This window comes from Panulirus ornatus, chromosome 4, assembly GCF_036320965.1.
Source record: "Panulirus ornatus isolate Po-2019 chromosome 4, ASM3632096v1, whole genome shotgun sequence".
NCBI classification, from domain to species: Eukaryota; Metazoa; Arthropoda; class Malacostraca; order Decapoda; family Palinuridae; genus Panulirus; species Panulirus ornatus.
In genome coordinates, this window is record NC_092227.1 from 66,203,037 (window position 1) to 66,224,244 (window position 21,208).

The 21,208-nt window shown below is 42.3% G+C and overlaps 1 protein-coding gene across 10 annotated transcripts in view; it reads left to right on the forward strand.

The window, feature by feature from the left end:
* Positions 1-21,208, forward strand: part of Klc (kinesin light chain) — a 546,457-nt gene that overhangs the window by 95,127 nt on the left and 430,122 nt on the right. Inside the window, exon 1 of one of the 10 annotated variants that reach the window (XM_071695926.1) lies at positions 12,979-13,180. The exons of 7 other annotated variants lie outside the window; for them this stretch is intronic. In XM_071695926.1, the coding sequence (XP_071552027.1) occupies positions 13,173-13,180 (8 nt within the window). In that variant the 5' untranslated portion in view covers positions 12,979-13,172. Of the gene's footprint in view, positions 1-12,978; positions 13,181-21,208 lie in introns of those variants that run through there. 2 more of the 10 variants (XM_071695780.1, XM_071695837.1) reach the window with 2 other exon arrangements.

Below are 21,208 nucleotides of genomic sequence, written 5' to 3' on the forward strand. Positions count from 1 at the left end.
TAGCCAGGCCACGCCATCACCCCCGACGGGTGGCATGGGCTCATCGTTCTCATGATTCCCCCTGTCGTTTTTGGGGGGTTTCAAACGACATCTTTGTATGCTGAGTGTGAAGCTAGGAAGCTCTTGTGGCGCAAGGACCCCCAGAAATAGTTGCGGGGCCCTCCTACGTGACTAGATAAAACTCAGTTTATTGCGTCTGGAAATGTCTGACTAAAATTACAGTTCCTCTCCTCACGCACCTTCGTCTGCCTGGTTCTTTCCGCTAGAGTTACAAGTTTGTTCCCCCCAGTAGGGATATGATCATCAGCGTTGTTAGCGTTACGTCTGTGATCCTTTATGGATTGGTGGTTATTATGAGACCTGTTTTTTAAGGGAGGGTGATTATACTTTTTATAATGTACAAGTTGCAGCGTGACAGCAAGAAAGCTAAATCTTATTGAGAAACTGTGGATCCTTGAATACCAATGGCTCTTCTGTTTACACACACACACACACACACACACACACACACACACACACACACACACACACACACAGGTACGCACTTGTTTCTACGCACCCACATTTTTCTTTTAAGTTTAGTATATTAGATTGCAGACCATGGAAGGGAATTTCGATTGGAACGGGTACATGTGAAGTGTTGGGGATGAAGGAGTAAGGCTCCAAAACTGAGCCTCATGTTCTAGGAAAGTTTGATAATTTTTGACTGTGCTGTAAATGCCTTCCAAATAGAGAGAGAGAGAGAGAGAGCGTTATTTTTCTTTACGAACAAATTGAATAAACTTCGTAGGATAGTAAATAGATATTGAATTGAGTAGAAAAGTCGAGGAAATTGTATGATGAACAAGAGGTCATTATATGCAGTAGGTAATCACACACACACACACACACACACACACACACACACACACACACACACACACACACACACACACGGACCTCCGTGATATAACTGTTGGCGTTACTGACCGTCACGCATGCACAGGCCGCTTAGGATCAAACCTAGATAGGTTCGAATCATGGTCGCAGGAGCCGATCCTTAGCCCACACAGGTGTTCATCATCCCTTTGGGGCTGGTCGGTAAAATTGGTACCTCGCAAAGTCTAGGATGTGTGTGTGTGTCTGTGTGTGTGCGCGCGGGCGCATATAAATATAGGAGGGACGTGTACATATATACAAGGTTAAGAGATGAGGCAACACAAGTGTAAGACTCTCCCCATACCATACAAATAGTAATCACACACACACACATACACACACACACACTTTTCTCTCCGGCCAGAATATTGTAGGAATTGATGTTCCTTCGTTTGCTTTGATTGTTGTTTCTCAGGCACCCACTAGACATTGTTAGATCACGGTTGTTGGAAGCATGTTGTAGTAGAACAAGATAACTTTAGAAATATTGGTTTTGTCAGTTGGTGTTGTCTCGGTTAAGTCGTCTCTGTATGGATGGTTTCAGTGTATGAGCATGGCGCCGAAATGGGTTTAGTTTCATAATCATTTAGACTACAGGCTCTGGCTTAAGCAGGTGAGAGTGGGCACTTCCCACCCATGGGTAGTTATAATGAATATAGGTGGTGTGGTTACCATTTGCTGAAATGATTAAGTTCACAGGTGAATGTTAGCAGAAGAATGCTCTTTAGTGGAGGATGGAGGACAAGTTTATTTTCTTGTGGGGACTAAGTAAAGGGAGGTTGATTGGAAGGGGGAGGGGATGTCAGTTTTCCCTCCTCAGCCAACCCCAGTGCAGTGGACCCCAGGCCAGCAGCACGGTAAGGTTACTCGGATGTATGCAGTTCTTTTTAAATTGGGACTTTTAAGCTGCTATCGTATTGATATGAGTTAATTCAATGACGAGATTAAACATTCTCTGTCATTTCGGGTGATTTTTATGTTTTTAGGTAGAGGGTAACTTGACCATCATAATTCTTCAGTTCTGGCCAACCCAACGGAAAGAGAATTTAGCCCCGCCGACCGTAGAATGTAAACAGAAACAACCAAAATTGAATAAACTTTCCTAACTAACTTCATCTAAACGAAACTAACTTAACTAGACGTATGCCGACGCTAACCCTACTAAGTTTGTTTAATATAATTGATCTGTTGTAACTGTTTGTTCATGTAATCCCAGCCTGACGTAAACCAGCCCAACATAGCTCACTAAAGTCGTAAACCAACCAATGATAAGTTATGATTTGATTAACCCTGACCATAATATTGTCCGTAACCTCAGTTGCCATAACATTGTTCGTAACCCCAGTTGCCTCGTGTTGAAGAGAATTATGACTTAGTAAGCGCCAGTATATAAACCAGAGAAATTGCTAATCTGGAAATATGCCTAAATATTTTACTCAGTTCGGTAAAGCATATGAGGTGCTGGGTCAGGTCTGTGTTTATGATAGTGAGGAAAGTTAGACTCTGTAGGCTTCGGTTGAAATATAATGTGGCCTAATGTATGAAAAGTTTCCTGATGCATAATTTGTTTTAATGTTTGTTTGACATATTCCTTATATCCTTTTTCTTTTTCTTTTCAGGTAAGGTTATTGATGGAGATCCGCTGTCATGCCGTATGCGTACGTATGTACATATTTGCTGTGAAATACAATCTTCAGCTTTTGAGCGTTTGGTTAGCCAGATGTTTGTATGTACTGTTAGTACGTACGAAGAGGGAATTTTACTCTACTGGGGGCCACATATCTTGAACTTTCTCCGTTAGAATATATGTGTATAAGCTCCCCTCTTGGCTTCCCTCCCTCACTTTGCTCCTTCATATCTAGCTTCCTTTCCAGCTGATCATCTACCTCTGTGGTTGTTGATGGATTTTCTCCCTCCCCCCCCCCATCCCCCATCCCCCAACCCTTGTCCGTCAAGTGTCTGTCCTGTCCCCCTATACTTTTTCTCTTTTTTTTTTATCATCAGTTTCATCTCTTTCCCAAATAATCCAGTGCGCTCTTTCGCTGAAGGTTTAACACTGCATTCATCCATATCCTCCAATTCTGCCCTTTTTTCACTCGATCTGCATCTAGTCTTGACACATCTTCCTCAGTAAGCTAAGACTTGGCCAGGATAGCTCAGTGGGGTAGACATAATCTAGGTTGATGCTTCCTAGACCCAGTTTCTATGCATCTCTTTATCGAAAACTCCTGACAGTTGTCGTCTCTCCTTTAACTGTTCTGTAATTCCATCTCTTGACTCGGTGAATATACTTAGTATTACTGTAACATCCACTGTGTCTTGGAAACCCCACATTACGAGAATAGCTTAAGTCTACCTTTAAGGACCTGGGGGTGTTCTGTTTTGATGTCGAAACTTCTTTTCCTCTGAAACGTTGCAACGTTTATACGAGGGATTGATTCGTCCTTGTATGGAGTACTGCTCTTACATCTGGGGTGGTTCTAGCTGTGTATCGTTACTTGACAGAGTTTAGTCGAAAGCGGTCTGACTTTTAAACTGACCCAGGCTAACTTCCAAACTTTCCCTTTTCTGCAAGCATTACTTTGGGTTTTGCTCCCGAAATTGAAGTGTGTGCTTTCCTGGACGTTACCTGGAGTTGAATAAGGACGTTTTCCACCCCGCTGAGTTGGGTCGTTGATGGAGTAAGTTGTTGGAGACCGCGGCCGGCAGGCCCACTTAAACATTGCAGGCGGGCTGGTCAGGTAAACTTTGGAAATTTTTCCACAGATCAGGTCACTCTTAATTTTTTAATCGTAAGCAAGAGTATGACCTCAAATCTCTCACTGTAACTCAGCTTTTTTTAATTTTGGAACTAACTTTGTTGCCCTGCTGTGTACTTTTTCGGTCATTTCTTCGTCGTCTTTGTGCTGTGACCAGTATTGAGAAGAATGTTTCAGTTTTGACATTATATAACGTTGTTAATGATTTACCGAACATTTCTTTATCCACTTGCCTAAATTGTAGTGTTAATGTTTGGCAGTAGGCTATATGTTTCGTTTGCAGTCCCCTTAAGGTGAAGCTTTGGCGACAGGTTAGGCACAATCGACCTCCAAGACCGTTTCTCACACACATTTCAACTGCTTAACTTACCTAATTTTCTAATGTGTATCTCATATAGGTCTGGACATATGTTTGACATTGGGATGAATGCAGGACAGATGGGTAGGTGCTCATTGTCTTCAGTGTGGAAGCTGTATCTTGGACATGAGGGGTCCTATGGTATGTTGAATTAGCGTTTGTGAAGTTAGAGAGACATTGTCCAAAACATATATGAAAAAGTGTAGGTCGCACAGGTACAGGGAGTCTCAAGTTTCACGTGGATGAGTCTGATGGAGTGAAGTATAAAATTTTGTCAGCGGGAGAGGGGTTGGGCGGTTGTGTAGTTGCTTGTCAAGTTATTATAGTGTGTAAAAATGTTTTATCAGTTTTGTGTTTGTTGGGGGAGGACGGATGTGCGAGTTTAGGTTGCTGAGGTTTGAAGCAGGGGTGTGGTTTTGACTTACGTCTGGGAGTTGGTAGTTATTTATGAAGTGGTTTAGGTGGTTGGAGTCTTTTACCCTGGCATAGAACTGGGAGCCGAGCATGCTGCGGTGGGATTGCGTTCGGCTGTATTTTACTTGTGCATATGATGAATATTTGTGGTTGCTTAGCAGCTATGGATTGTTTTGAGCGTCCTTGATTTTTGTGTAATTTGTAGTTTACTTAATCTTGCTTTTGAAAGGTCGGATGACGAGGCATGTGAGTTGTACTTTTAAGTAGAGCACATAATTGCTTGTACAGGTTAGTGAGGGATATACTAAGGTTTATATTTTGCTAAATAATGTTCATGTCAATACTTTCTTTCTCTGAGTCCCCTCCTTGTTACTTATAATCAGGTTCAATTTCATTAGAAGTAAATGGTTTCTCCTTTTTGGTTCCCCCTGAGCTCATATTTTGGGGGGCATAACATAAAATGTGTTTCATGACAACTAAAAGTACATTGAGTCGTCGACGAAATTTGTTCCCATGAAATTGTTTCTTGTACATCCCCATGTGTGGAGGAAGCCTGTTTGTCGAAGAAATAAATGCAAGCATGTTTTTCATGGACGTCCTCGTCCTTCCCTCATTTACTCTATTAAATTTCCCCGAGCGGCCGCCAGTAGCCCCGTAAATGACCACTTTAAATAGCTAGGGTTGCCTACTGGACTTTATGGCTTGCCTGGCTTGATTAAATTGGCTACGGCGGCGGGAAGTTTGCATAGGATGGAGGTAGAACATGACGGTGCGGTTCGAACTGCTGCCTTTATAGTGGAAACCTGGATGTTTAAAGTGGTAGTGGGGTTAGTTTCGGCTAGGTTGGAATAATTTGCTCTCTCTCTCTCTCTCTCTCTCTCTCTCTCTCTCTCTCTCTCTCTCTCTCTCTCTCTCTCTCTCTCTCCGGTCGTGTTAAGTCCAGGTCACCTTGCTTGGGCCGTGGGTCTGTGTAACTCTCTCATGGTAGGTAGTTTACACTCGGCAGCCACCGACTATGGAGGTATATTTGCGGCACTTTCCGCCTAGGTATTGGCACGGTTCGTGTCGGCAGGGAAGTGAAACAGCATTTCACTGGCTGTTAAGTGTCACTCTGTTGGCCCAGGTAGCTGTCTTTCACCTCAGTTTCACCCACACGTGGGCAGCTGGCTTTCGCTCACAAGCTTGCAGTTTTTCCTTACCATACACAACACTTAACAACAAACTCACACGAGGCGTTTCACGTAATTATATCTTTCTGCCGTGAACACTATTAGCCAACTTTGACTTTTTTGGCAAATCTCGTCGATCTCTCTCTCTCTCTCTCTCTCTCTCTCTCTCTCTCTCTCTCTATCTCTCTCTCTCTCTCTCTCTCTCTCTCTCTCTCTCTCTCTCTCTCTCTCTCTCTCTCTCTCTCTCTCTCTCTCTCTCCTGTAATTAGATACACAAAGAATTGTAACATTGTTATTAGTAAAGGTCTATACAAATTGGATAGCTTTATTGTTGTTAAAATTTGTAAACAGTTCCCTTTCTTGTCCACATAGTAAGTTTATGATACGCTTGATGCTAGACTCGAACGCACCCGACCTCCATTCGAGTAGTCACTTGTTTACCAAATGGCGTCCTAGTTACGTCTCTTCCTTTTATATCAGCTGACTGTTATATTTCTCTCTTGTGTCTCCCCTGATGATGTAATTATTACACGAAAACGCACTTGGGAACTTAACGTGTTTCGTGGACTCGTAGTAATATGCTTGATCAGGCGCTCAGTTGTGATCCTTTCCAGTGTGTGCGTGTGTGTGTGTGTATATATATATATATATATATATATATATATATATATATATATATATATATATATATAATCATTCATAGAGGCCTCACATCCAGAACTTCAATCTGTACAGTAAAATACCTAAGAGAACATTCTTTCCTCAGCCCTCGTAAAACTCTACCTACACGACTTCTCTTTACTCCCTTCCCCTCCTCAAAGCTCATTGTCATACCTACACGACTTCTCTTTACTCCCTTCCCTTCCCTTCCCTAAAGCTCATTGTCAGAGTCATTTTATATGCAGATGACCTCATAATACATCACAGCACTTTAAAAGCAACTCTGCATCATACTGTTAAAGCTTTGGCTTGCATAGTGGATCCCCACAGAAACCCACCGTAATCTTCTTAACCTCTGTGAGACATGATTCCAACCAGATCTCTGCCGTAGTCTTGAATGATTAACCACTTTCCTTATGAACGGTCCTACCAACCTGGTTATCGTGTTTAACCTTCAATTCCAGAGACATCAACACAATGACTATAGATAGATAGATAAGTTTATCAATGACTATAGATAGATAGATAAGTTTATAGACCACGGCTTACGCTGTTTAAAACATAGATAACAAAACAATATATAATAATTACAAAAGGAACACTCGCAAATTGCCCAAACAACACAACTGCAGTCCAACTTAAAAATTTCATAAACTAATAAACACACACAAAAGGTAAGTAACCAGCAAATAAAGCACTTACTTACAACGTGATCGAAACTGTAAAAAGAGATTTGGTTGCACTCTAGACTCCTCTAATGTGATAAATTGGTCGGTGAGGTTTTACACCTTTTTGTACCCAGACCGTGATCCAGCCTCGCTGAAGGTTACTTAGAATTGGCAGCGTAACCACATGCAGAAGGAGTCCGGTGAAGTCTCTTCATAAACAAAGTACACGCCACAGGATACTTCCTGGCAGCCATATAGTACATCTACTCCACCCTCAGCTAAGCATCACCAGCCTGGTCGTCCACCACTAAGCTAACAACACAAAACAGAGCTCTTATAACACTTGTACGGTGATCAGCAAGCGTATATATATATATATATATATATATATATATATATATATATATATATATATATATATATATATATATATTTTTTTTTTTTTTTTTTTTTTTTCATACTATTCTCCATTTCCCGCGTCAGCGAGGTAGCGTTAAGAACAGAGGACTGGGCCTCTGAGGAAACATCCTCATCCAGCCCCCTTCTCTGTTCCTTCCTTTGGATAAAAAAAAAAAAAAAAAAGAGAGGGGTGGATTTCCAGCCCCCCGCTCCCTTCCCTTTTAGTCGCCTTCTACGACATGCAGGGAATACGTGGGAAGTATTCTTTCTCCCCTATCCCCGGGGATGATATATATATATATATATATATATATATATATATATATATATATATATATATATATATATATATTACGTTGGAGATTTCAGTCACGGTCAAAGGTCCACAGTCAGGGCCGGGCCTTCATTGAAACGCACGAGAGGTCAATGAAAGGGAAAGAGACAAAGTAATGTATTTACGAATTTTGAAGGAAGTGAAAAACCTGTGTTTTGAAAAGCACCAGAGATCTGTCACAGCCCATATTAATGTTGTAAAGGAACTAGATTACTGGGAACTACTTAAAACTGAAGCTATACTCCCTGGAACGCAGGAAGATCCTAGAAGGCGTGGTTCTCAACCTACATTCGGCAGTAACATCCAGCTGGTGCGAAAACCATGAAAGACTTTGTAAAATACTTCCTCTGAAATCCAAAGATGCCATGTGCACGAAAAGAGGGAACACATTAAACTTCCGAGGACCAAGACTCTAGAACACCCTGCCGTCTACCATCAGAAACAGTATGGGATGCACGGTCGAGAAGTTCAAGAGTGCATAAGACAAGTATCTACCAAATGTATCAGACCAGCCAGGCTTGAGGACTGCAGTTTTCAACAGCTTGGTCGACCAGTGACCCAATCCAGTAGCCTGGACCCAGCCCGGGCTGTGGCATTGAAGACCCTCGGAGACTCCATGATATATATATGCCCTTGAGTTGCCAACGGCCTCACAGTCATCAAATGACGCAGCTGCTTGCCGAGTATTGCAGCTAGTGGCGTGGGCACACAAGCAGCCAGCTCTCGGGAGCATAAGCCAAAGTAATACCTATAGAAAAAGGAAAGTGAACCAGTATTACGGCTTAGGGTAAGCAGGTCAGATTTTGAAATTTGCATGGGAGAGATACGAGTCGGGCCGCTTTTGACTCTGTCATGTAAGTGTGCAGGGGTGGTACAACCTTAGATATAATTGCAATGCTCCATACAAGAACAGATCAATCCTTTGAATAAACGGAAGAATTATTCGGAAGAAATATCGACATTACAAACAGATCTCCCAGTTTCTTGAAGACAGACTTGTCTAATGCCTTAATGTTGAGATTCCAAGATAGCGTGAATGTTACATTAATACCAAATATATTCATTGAGTCAAGAGGTGGAATTACGGAACCGTCAAGTGGGAGAGGACAGTTGTAAGTAACTTTCAGATGAGAAACTTTCGATAGGGAGATGGAGAAGGACTTTTTGGTCTAGGAAACATAATACCAACTAGATTTCGTCTACCCCACTGAGATATCCGGTCCAAGTCTTGATTTGATTGAGGAAGTGTCAAGACGAGATGCAGATCGAGTGGGAAGAGGAGCAGAGTTAAAGGATGTTGAGGAATGCATTGTTGAGTTGTCAGCGTATGGGTGCATTTAATTAATCATGGAAGAAAGAAAATAGTTGATGAAAAGGAGGAAAAAGTGTAGGAAACTGGACAGAACCTTGAGGGACACCACAGGTGGTGGAGAATGGGAGAAAGGCTGATCCATCATCGGCCAGAGAGGAAGCTAAATTTGAGGGAACAAAGTGAGGGAGGGAAGCCATAAGGGGGGAGCTTAGAGATAAGACCCCGATGCCGCACGTTGTCAAAAGTTTTGGTTATATCAAGGGGAACTACAAAGGATTCCCAAATTCTTTTAAGGATGACCAAGACATTAGTAAGATATGGAAGAATATCACTCCTTGATTTCCCCTAACGGAAGCTCTGCTGGTGATTAGAGAGAAGACTGTGGGTTCAAGCTGTCTGGGGATAAGGGAGTTGAGGAGGGATTAAAAGACTTGGGAAACGGTAAATGACAAAGTAACAGGACGATAGTTACAGTGATTAGAACTGTCACCCTTCTTGGGATGTATCAATGCATGCTTCCAAGGAAAAAAAAGGAAAAGTTTTGGTTTTTAAACAAGCGGAACAGACGAGCAGGCATAGGTGCAAGTTCAGAGGCACTCTTGTCAGTGCACGGGGATGGATGCCATTCGAACCACAAGCCTTGCTTGTGTCCAGAGAGAAGCACTTTTCGGACTATTCGAAAAGAGATTACGGGAAGGGGCACAGGATTAGTAAGAGGAGCATCAGGGTGTAAAGGATTGTTAAGTTATCCAAGGAAGAGTTATAGGAGAAACGGGAACCAAAGAGAGTTGCTTTGTCTACGGGAGAGACATTTATGTTGTCGTTATATTGAAAAGGCGAAGGAAAGGTAGAGCGATAGTTGTTGTTATTGACGCTCTTTGCCAGAGACCAGAAAGACCTATCAGTGGATGAAGAGGACAGCTTATCGCAGTAACTTTGTATAAAGGAACACTTTGTCTTGCGGATAATGTACTTGCAACGATTATGGGTAGTGATGAATATAGAATGGGAGACAGAAAGGAGAGTTTTCCAAGCCCGATATGCCTGATACCTTGCCTGAATGGCCTCGGAAATAGAGCGGTTGAACCATGGACTGTAAGAAGAGGTTGTCTTGGAGGAAGAGGGGATGAAGGATTCCATTTCTCAAACAATAACACCTGCTATGCGTTTAGCAGAGACAGAGGCATCACCACATGCGAGGCAGTAATTTACCTAAGGAAAGGTAGAAATTTTTCTTCGTTTAAGTTGTTTCAATCAGTTTTGTTGAGGTTGCCTTTATCATAGATAATGCATATGGTAATTATGTTGTATCTAGTCATTTTTTCTTGAGCATTTCTTCTTTATCTGGTATGTGGCTTTCGTACAATCGAGAACAAATCAAAGATTTACGTCTGTCGAGCTTCCGGTTGACTAATCTTTATGATTTAGGTGTCACCCACCTTTCAGCAGAGTCCATCAATTATGGTTCAACCTCTGTACATCCGACTTTCTCTATAATCGCTCTCTTTCTCTCTCTCTCTCTCTCTCTCTCTCTCTCTCTCTCTCTCTCTCTCTCTCTCTCTCTCTCTCTCTCTCTCTGCGAGCAAGCACTGATCCTGTACGCTTTTTATTTTTCTGAAATTTTCATGTACTGAGCCCTCAGTTTTGCCGATTGTTCTGTTTCTAAGAGAACATATTATTCTATATCAGTTTCACTCAGTGCCAAGGGCAACTCAGTTTATGTTTCCAGGTTCATAACCACTATTGTATCAGTTTACGTGCTCTCTTGCCTCCGAAACTGCCTCATTAGTTAGTTTCTCTACTTTTATCTGTGGTAATTTCTGATTCTCTTATTTTTATATTATTCAATGAATATCTCCAAACGTTTGATCTCGGTTTATACATGTTTTATCTGTTTATTTTGCTTCCTATTTTTTATATTGTCTCGAGCGCTTGGCCCTTATCATTCCCCTTAATCTGTCTATTCTTGGTTAATATCAAATTTCAAAATAGAACAATTTTAGTCTGAGAGAAACACTTAAAACTTGATTGCCCTCGATGGTCTGCTGTCTGGACTAAATTAGACCAGTTACCTGCTTTCTATTATTGTCCTTATTTTCGTGGTTCATGCAGTGTTAAAGGTCTCAAACCGCTCCCCTATTAGAATTAAGAATGTTAGTTACCTGGAACCTTCTCGAACAGTTTTCTGGATCCTCCTCCCTTTACCTGGAACCTTTCTTTAGCAGTTTTCTGGAAACTCCTGCCTGTACCTGGAACCTTTCTCCAACGGTTGTCTAACCTTTCCCCTATCGTTACATGGAACACATACTCTCTCTCTCTCTCTCTCTCTCTCTCTCTCTCTCTCTCTCTCTCTCTCTCTCTCTCTCTCTCTCTCTCTCTCTCTTGTCTGTCTTTCTCATGTAAACAATTCTCATATAAACTGTATTCTGAAACCTACTGCAGGTTACCTCTCCCATTACGTATGATTTCCAGGAACCTTCCTGCAGCCGTTTTCTGGAACTCTTCCCTTACCATTACCTGGAACCTTCTCGGACCGTTTTCTGAATCCTCCCACCGTAGCCTGGAAACTTCCTTCGCCCATTTTCCGGAACCTTTCTTCTGCAGTCACTTGGAACGTTCCTCCAACCGTTTTCCGGAACCTTGCTCCTCTAGTTACCTGGAACCTTCCTTCATACGTTTTCTGGAACCTGCCACCGGTACCTAGAGCCATCCTCCAACCGTTTCCTGGAACTTTCTACCGTTTCCTGCAACCATCCTCCAACTGTTTTCTGGAACTTACCGTCTCCTGGAACCCTCCTCCAACCGTTTTCTGGAAGCTGCCATTACCTGGAACCAACCTCCAACCGCTTTCTGGAACTTTTATCTCACCGTTACCTGGAACCCTCCAACAACCGTTTTCTGGAACCTAACGTTACCTGGAACCATCCTCCAACAGTTTTCCGGAACTTTTATCTAACCGTTACCTAGAACATTCCTCCAGCCGCTTCTCGAACCTTTCTCCTACCGTTATCTAGAACCTTCCTTCAGCTGTTTTCTGGAACTTTTCTCCATCTTCCTCCCTTATATCTATTTCCATCTCATCTACTGGTGTATCTTCCTTCTGATTTAATTCCATCCCGTTCCTCCTCCTCTTAACTTCAGACTATATTTATCTTTATCTTTCACTACTTTCCCTCCCTCCTTCATTAATCTTGAATCTCATATTTCTCTTGTCTGTTTAGTTTCACCTCATTTACCACCCCAAGTCCTGTGACGGGGGAAGGCATGACAAGCATCATTGATACAAACCCTTGCCTCTCTCTCTCTCTCTCTCTCTCTCTCTCTCTCTCTCTCTCTCTCTCTCTATCTCTATCTCAGTGGCTGTCAGGTTTCACTACTTTGGCCCTGGTAGTTGCCTTTTCTTTCTCTCACCCACACATGAGTTGCTGACTTTCGGTCCACAGACATACATTCTTTTCATACGTAACACTTGACAACACGTAACCCACACGACTCTTTCTTTGTAATGCCTGTATTTTCCTGCTGTGAGCGTCCTTTAAGTACTGGTAAGTAGGTTGTCTCCTGGCATGTGTCTGAGTGGTCTCTACTTCGCCTGTACCTTTCATCTGTCGTCATCCAGTGGTTCTCACGACTCTCGTTGCTGTGGTCAAGCCCTCCTCCGCGTCCCGCTTCTCTCTGTTCGGGGGGCTCCCCTCAGCCTCCTCAGCCCATCTCCAGGCACTGACTCATGCTTGTCTCTAGGGTCCATACATGTATGCATAGAGGTATGTATAGATCTGACGCATCATGTATTGTTCTTTTATTGTATACATGGGTCGTCAGCCTGCCTATGTAACTTATGCTCTCCTTTATTGGGATAGTTTTATATATTTAGCTTTGTTAATTGCCTGAAATGTCTTGCCACCGCCATAGGATGCGGCATGGTAAATAAGAGGGGTTTAAACTCACTCACCCCAGCGCCGCACATGCGCTATGGCAGTCTAGCTTTGGTGGCGGTGGTGCCGAGAAGGCGTTGAGAAGGGAACAGTCACGTTCTGAGGGTTGGCTCGCGTGGTAGCCTTGCCCACCCAACGGAAGGTAGCACTGTTCCAGCCCGGATCGTCTCCCTGGCACCCCTCATTCCGTCTCGTGCTGTCACTGGCGCCACTCTTCTCGGTAACGTCTCCATCCACAGTTCTATTATGAAAAGGTACGATTGTGTGTGGATAGTGGTACTACTGCCTTGACAGTGGAGGAGTATGGTGACAGTGGTATTGCTCCTATAGTAGAGGAGTATGGTGGTATTACTCCATTGGTGAAAGAATATGATAGTACTGCTCCCATATTGAAGGAGTGTGGTAGTGATACTCCTCCCTCAGTGGAGTGTGGTGATGACACTGTACACATACTGGAGGTGTATGGTGATGGCGTGATACTCGAGAATGCGCATGGGAAGCGGTATTTGATACTGAATAGATTTGGTGGTGCGCATCACCTGAATGACTGGACGCATGTAGTAGCTAGCAGCAGTATTGTCCTCTTCTGCAGTAGAAGTAGCCCACAGTTGCTGTTACAGTTCCCCTTTGGCTGCAGCGTCAGTATGCTTATACTGCTGTAACAGTAGCCCCTAGCTGTAGCGTCAGTATCCTCAGCTTCTGATACAATAGCCCTCGGCTGCAGCGTCAGTATCTCCATCTGCCATAACATTAACCCCTTGCTGTTGTAACAGTAGGCCCCAGCTGCAGCGTCAGTATTCCCAGCTGCTGTAACATGAACCTCCCAGCTGCAGCAGTAGGATTGGGCTGGTGGCGCGTGAATGATAGCGACGGACGGAGGGGGGGCAGGGTTGGGCGGGGCCCTCACGAATGTTTCCTCCTGGTTCTTATCGCTTGTGCTCCCCTCCTCCACCGTTCCCACCATCACCCATTGTGTTCCTCCCACGCTTCACTAGTAATTACCTTCTCTGCTGTCAGCGCCCAACGTAGCGTACATTGTAGTATATCACTATGGACTTACCGTCCTGTGCTGGAACAGACAGACCCATGGCATCACACCCACCAAGGCGCACGGTGGTGCCCTTGCATATTCCAATATTCCACTCGGGAATAATAGGTGTGTCATTATAAATATATATATATATATATATATATATATATATATATATATATATATATATATATGTATATATGAAAACCACGAGGAAAAATGAAACAAGTGCGAGTGCATTTTCCTGTAATCACATCCGCTGACGATGTGATTACACGGAAGTGCACTCGGACTTATTGTGTTTCATTTTTCCTCGTAATTATCAGCTGATGCTACATCACGCGCATCGCTCTGACCTGTTGTAAAATATATATATATATATATATATATATATATATTTTTTTTTTTTTATTTTATTTTTTTCTTTTGCTTTGTCGCTGTCTCCCGCGTTTGCGAGGTAGCGCAAGGAAGCAGACGAAAGAAATGGCCCAACCCACCCCCATACACATGTATATACATACATGTCCACACACGCAAATATACATACCTATACATCTCATTGTACACATATATATACACACACAGACACATACATATATACCCATGCACACAATTCACACTGTCTGCCTTTATTCATTCCCATCGCCACCTCGCCACACATGGAATACCATCCCCCTCCCCCCCTCATGTGTGCGAGGTAGCGCTAGGAAAAGACAACAAAGGCTCCATTCGTTCACACTTAATCTCTAGATATATATATATATATATATATATATATATATATATATATATATATATATATATATATATATATATATATATACATACACATACTCGTGCTTGATGGCCGCTTCCTGTATTAGAGAGTTACCGCCAGGAACAAACGAAGAAAGGTGGCTTTCGCCCTCATCCATTCCTTTGCATTCATGTGCAGTGCACACACACACACACACACACACACACACACACACACACACACCGCCTGACGCTGTTATATACAAAGTGCAGGAGTCTACCCCTTTTGTAAAGTATAATCAATAACAACTGTGAAGTGTAGTTTAACGAAATTAGTCGAGTACTTGGTTGGGCCCAGATGTATCACCAGTTATATGCAAAATCAGTGATTACTGAATAAGTACGCATAGGTTTAGATTAGGATAGGCGAGGGGCCTGAAGTAAGCTTCGGTTCGGTTCCTACCCTTACCGTACTTAACCTAATCACGCTGAATATTGGCGCGTCCTGGCAGGTTATTTATTACGTAGAGGTCACAAATTTCGCTTTGCACCGCGCTCAGATAGGCTGACTGACTTACGATAGCGACAGTGCAGACTGATTTTATCAAGACCAAGCTTTTGAAGGTAGATACCAAGTTTTTAGGATCATCTTGTCAAGTTCGTCTGTCACTGAATACTACACATTTTTCATACAAATGTATTTACTCTTATTGCACATGGTGGAGGTTCTTGATGTTTGGAAACTCCCTACAGTTCCGTTAGGACCAAAGTACAATGTTTCTCTTCAGTTTGACAAGTGAGGTGAACTTTTTAAGCTCGAACTTTAGGTATGATGGTCTAGCCTCAAGTTTAAAGGCTTAAACAGGCTGTTTGTGATTGCATGCCCGCATCAGGTTGACCAATCAGATAATGTTATAAAGAAACATAAACACCGTCTTTACATGAACAGGGATAACCATGTTGTTGATGTTTTTCGGCAATAGATATAATAATGTAAGACTTTTACCTTTGATGTTAGCAAGGTGTTAACTGTGCCTATGGCGATAACGATTTTTGTTTACTACGATTTTTTTTTCACATATTTTGTCTCATTTTGGCCAGGTGTTTGTTTCTTGAGTAGACTAAGGAATAGATACAGTTTACCATCGGTAATGTAGGCTCAGTGGTAACAAGAGCGTTGTAGACCTTGGATTAAGAGAGATATTTGTACATATTTCATTAACCTCCCTTTATTTCGTTTAAGGCCTGTCCTTGATGTGGATATATATATATATATATATATATATATATATATATATATATATATATATATATATATATATATATATATATATATATATCTTTGGACAGATAAACGTATATTAAGGGTCGGCTTCGAACTCTGGGTAAGGGCGTCTTGGCTGCCTTGGCCACGTGGAGGCAAGCCAGACGACCCAGGGTTTGGAGCCGACCCGTTGTGCACATACATTTGTCTGTCCGTCGACATATTTGTTATATCATCGGAGCCGCGTGAGATTAAAGTCCATGCTGCCCCCACCGAGATGAGGTAGGCTTACACGTAAGAACACTCGAAGTCTAGTGTGTGTGTTTTAGCCTGCGCGTGGTCTAGGCAGCCAGACGCCCTACCTGGGGTTCGAAGCTGACCCGTGGTGTGTATATATATATATATATATATATATATATATATATATATATATATATATATATATATAAATATATAGTTAATTAATGTCTGCTGGGTTGTGATTGATACGATATAGTTTATTATTGATATGCTGAAGCTTGTCGAAACTTACTTAAAGCTCCGGGCCATTATATACTTAGTGCTCCAATTGTAAAATTTTAACAAGGGAGGCTGGTAATGAGTGTGTGTTAGTGGGGAGGGGAGGGGTCCCCTTCCCATTAGAATTCTTATATAGAAAACACTTCCACGTATAAGATGATTAGATTTGATTAGAATGACATGGTCGAATCATTTTTAATTTGTGGATGGTTTTCCATATTTTTTTTAAAGTTGTTGTTCAATCATATTTTGTTTCATCATAGAATGGATGGTTATTTGCTTCTGAGTTAACGAGGGTGGAATGCCAACCCATTATTCAGACAACTAGCGGAATGATGATTTGGTTTTGAGTTTGCAGGGGGGGGGGGGGGGAATCCACTCTCTTTGTAGGTCTAGTTAAGCTTAGTAGTAAACTAGCCGGAGTGCTTTGTCCGTTGGATGGGTGAGTATGAACTGGTTTGTAGCTGGGGATAAGGATACTTGTACATCTCGTTGCAAGTACTGTCATTCTCGATTTGTCTCTGAAAAATGAGTTGCCATAGCTGTATCCTCTCCATTCATGACTTCCCTCGTATCATAGGGTGAGTTGCATGGTGCTAATGGGGCAAGAAATGACAAAAATGTACTTAGTGCTGTAACATAGCCTCATTCTGCAGACCTGCGATGTGAAATTAGATGGCATTCAAAATGATAATGATTGAAGATGAAATTACCTTCCTCAGTCATCACTGTGGCATAATTGGTGCTGTTTTATCAAGAAATGTGGGAACAAGGAACAGATACACGTTATGTGGGGGTCCACACACACACACACACACACACACACACACACACACACACACGTGCGCGCGCGCGTTCGTACACCTTGACCCTACCCCGTGTCATGCCTTATCACTGGGTCAGGTTCAGTGCTAATTCAAGATTGTTTTTTTTTTCCATGACCTTCATGCCGTCCTCTGTCGGAGCGTCACGTTTGTTTCCGAATGATGCGCATTAGGCGGGGTTTATACCGGGGGGGGATCCGTTCTATCCTCCCATGACCCAACTCGTGTTATCCTCTGTCACTGTATCAAGTTTGGTGCACATTGATAGAGAGATATGCAAACGTATAAGGAACTTTCAGACATGCTCACATTCGTTCATATATATATATATATATATATATATATATATATATATATATATATATATATATATATATATATATATTATCCCTGGGGATAGGGGAGAAAGAATACTTCCCACGTATTCCCTGCGTGTCGTAGAAGGCGACTAAAAGGGAAGGGAGCGGGAGGCTGGAAATCCTCCCCTCATTTTTTTTTTTTTTTTCCAAAAGAAGAAACAGAGAAAGGGGCCAGGTGAGGATATTCCCTCAAAGGCCCAGTCCTCATCCTCTGTTCTTAACGCTACCTCGCTAATGCGGGAAATGGCGATTAGTATAAAAAAAAATATATATATATATATATATATATATATATTTTTTTTTTTTTTTTTTTTTTTTTTTTTTTTTTTTTTTTTTTTATACTTTGTCGCTGTCTCGCGCGTTTGCGAGGTAGCGCAAGGAAACAGACGAAAGAAATGGCCCAACCCCCCCCCCCCCATACACATGTACATACACACGTCCACACACGCAAATATACACACCTACACAGCTTTCCATGGTTTACCCCGGACGTTTCACATGCCTTGATTCAATCCACTGACAGCACGTCAACCCCTGTATACCACATCGCTCCACTTCACTCTATTCCTTGCCCTCCTTTCACCCTCCTGCATGTTCAGGCCCCGATCACACAAAATCCTTTTCACTCCATCTTTCCACCTCCAATTTGGTCTCCCTCTTCTCCTCGTTCCCTCCACCTTCGACACATATATCCTCTTGGTCAATCTTTCCTCACTCATTCTCTCCATGTGCCCAAACCATTTCAAAACACCCTCTTCTGCTCTCTCAACCACGCTCTTTTTATTTCCACACATCTCTCTTACCCTTACGTTACTTACTCGATCAAACCACCTCACACCACACATTGTCCTCAAACATCTCATTTCCAGCACATCCATCCTCCTGCGCACAACTCTATCCATAGCCCACGCCTCGCAACCATACAACATTGTTGGAACTACTATTCCTTCAAACATACCCATTTTTGCTTTCCGGGATAATGTTCTCGACTTCCACACATTTTTCAAGGCTCCCAAAATTTTCGCCCCCTCCCCCACCCTATGATCCACTTCCGCTTCCATGGTTCCATCCGCTGACAGATCCACTCCCAGATATCTAAAACACTTCACTTCCTCCAGTTTTTCACCATTCAAACTCACCTCCCAATTGACTTGACCCTCAACCCTACTGTACCTAATAACCTTGCTCTTATTCACATTTACTCTTAACTTTCTTCTTCCACACACTTTACCAAACTCCGTCACCAGCTTCTGCAGTTTCTCACATGAATCCGCCACCAGCGCTGTATCATCAGCGAACAACTACTGACTCACTTCCCAAGCTCTCTCATCCCCAACAGACTTCATACTTGCCCCTCTTTCCAAAACTCTTGCATTTACCTCCCTAACAACCCCATCCATAAACAAATTAAACAACCATGGAGACATCACACACCCCTGCCGCAAACCTACATTCACTGAGAACCAATCACTTTCCTCTCTTCCTACACGTACACATGCCTTACATCCTCGATAAAAACTTTTCACTGCTTCTAACAACTTGCCTCCCACACCATATACTCTTAATATATATATATATATATATATATATATATATATATATATATATATATATATATATATGGAAAAGATCACAATTGAACACGTGACCAAGTAAATTCCTTCTGATCCACGGTGAAATGAAATACGTTAAGTTCCCAAGTGCGCTTCCGTGTGATGATCACATCATCAGGGGAGTTAAAAGAAATTTAAACAAGGACTGTTATATTTCTTGGATCTCCCCTGATGATGTGATCATTACACGAACGTGCACTTGGGAACTTACCGTGTTTCATTTTCCCATGAATTAGAAAGGGGAATATATATATATATATATATATATATATATATATATATATATATATATATATATATATATAGAGAGAGAGAGAGAGAGAGAGAGAGAGAGAAGTGTGTGTGTGTGTGTGTGATTGAGAGAACGCCGTTTCTCTTGCTATCAAGGCAGCGTTAGATACAGACGAAAAAAAGTTGTTTTATTCGTATTAGTCCAGTTTCTAGCTGTCATGTATTATGAACTGAAAACAGAGCTCCGTACCCACAGCTAAGCCTCAGAGATCATTCCGTATTTTCCGTTGACCGTTGCATATGCCCTTGTTTAGCTCATTGATTGCACGTCGCCCCCGGTAAACCACATAGCTCCCGTTAGCTCTATACCTTGCACGCTTCACACACACACTTGCATGTTCGGTCTTCAGACACTCAAAAGAGTTTCACTCTCTCCTTCCACCTCCTTGGTATCCCTCTTCTCTTTGTTGCCTTCACTTCCGATGTGTATATTCTCTTGGTCTTCTTCGTATGACCAAACCATTTCAGCACACCCTCTTCAGCTCTTGTACATATTCCTCTTATTACCACACCGATCTCTTACCTTGTCATTTCTTATTCGATCATCCATACTAACACCATACATGTTTTTGAACATACTTCCAACACCTCCATCCTCTCCCGGAATTGTTTATCGAAGGCCCATGTCTCGCATTCCAACGACACTGTCGGAACTATACCGTCAAGCATACTCATATTTTGCCCTCACTAACAGTGGCCTCTCCACACACGCTTCATTGCACCTAGAATCTTAGCCCCATGGCCTACTTAACTTCCGTGGTTTCTTTCACTGTCTTCTAGTCTCACGTATTTAAGACATTCCACTTCTTCCAGTTTCTCTCCACCCAAACTCATACTCCAGCTAACCTTTCTCTTTCCAATCTGAAGCTTAGTAGCCATGCTTTTATTCTCATTTACTGTCAGTTACCAACTTTCACACACTTTCCAAAACTCAGACACCAAATTCTGCAATTTCTCTTTCGAATCCGCCACCATTGTACTGTCATTACCAAACAACAAAGTCACTTCCTAGGCACCCTGCTCCCGACGGACTACAGAGCTGCTCCGTCTTTCTAAGACATATCCCTCGCCACTCCGCTCATCACCATATTAAACAGCCATGGTGCCGTCACACACCCCTGCCGCAGACGCGCCTTACTCTTTTTAATCGCACACACTCCGTACAATGTTGATAAGAACTCTTCACTGCTTTTAGCAGCTTTTCCTCCACTCCATATCTTCCAGACACCCTCCACACCTTACCTATATCGATCATATCGTATGTGTTCTCCATATACATTAACGCTATATACTAATCCTCTTTCTCATTGTCATACATTTTTTAAAGGAAACGTTTGATCCACACATTCTCTACCTTTTCTGACGCCACATTGGTCCTCCACAGTCTGATTATTCTGATTATTTGTACATGCCATCACTTTCAAACACCACTCCCTCATAACTTAGTAAGAACACTCAACGACTTGTGCTTGGAATTTTTTCCCCTTTGCCTTTATACAGTGGCACCATACAGGCATTCCGCCAATCCTCAGGAACCTCACCATAACCTGTACATACGCTATGAATCCTAACTAACCAGTCTACACATAGTTTCCTCCAATCTAGAGAAATTCCAGTCGTACCAAGCTAACGAGCCGGCTCTTTACG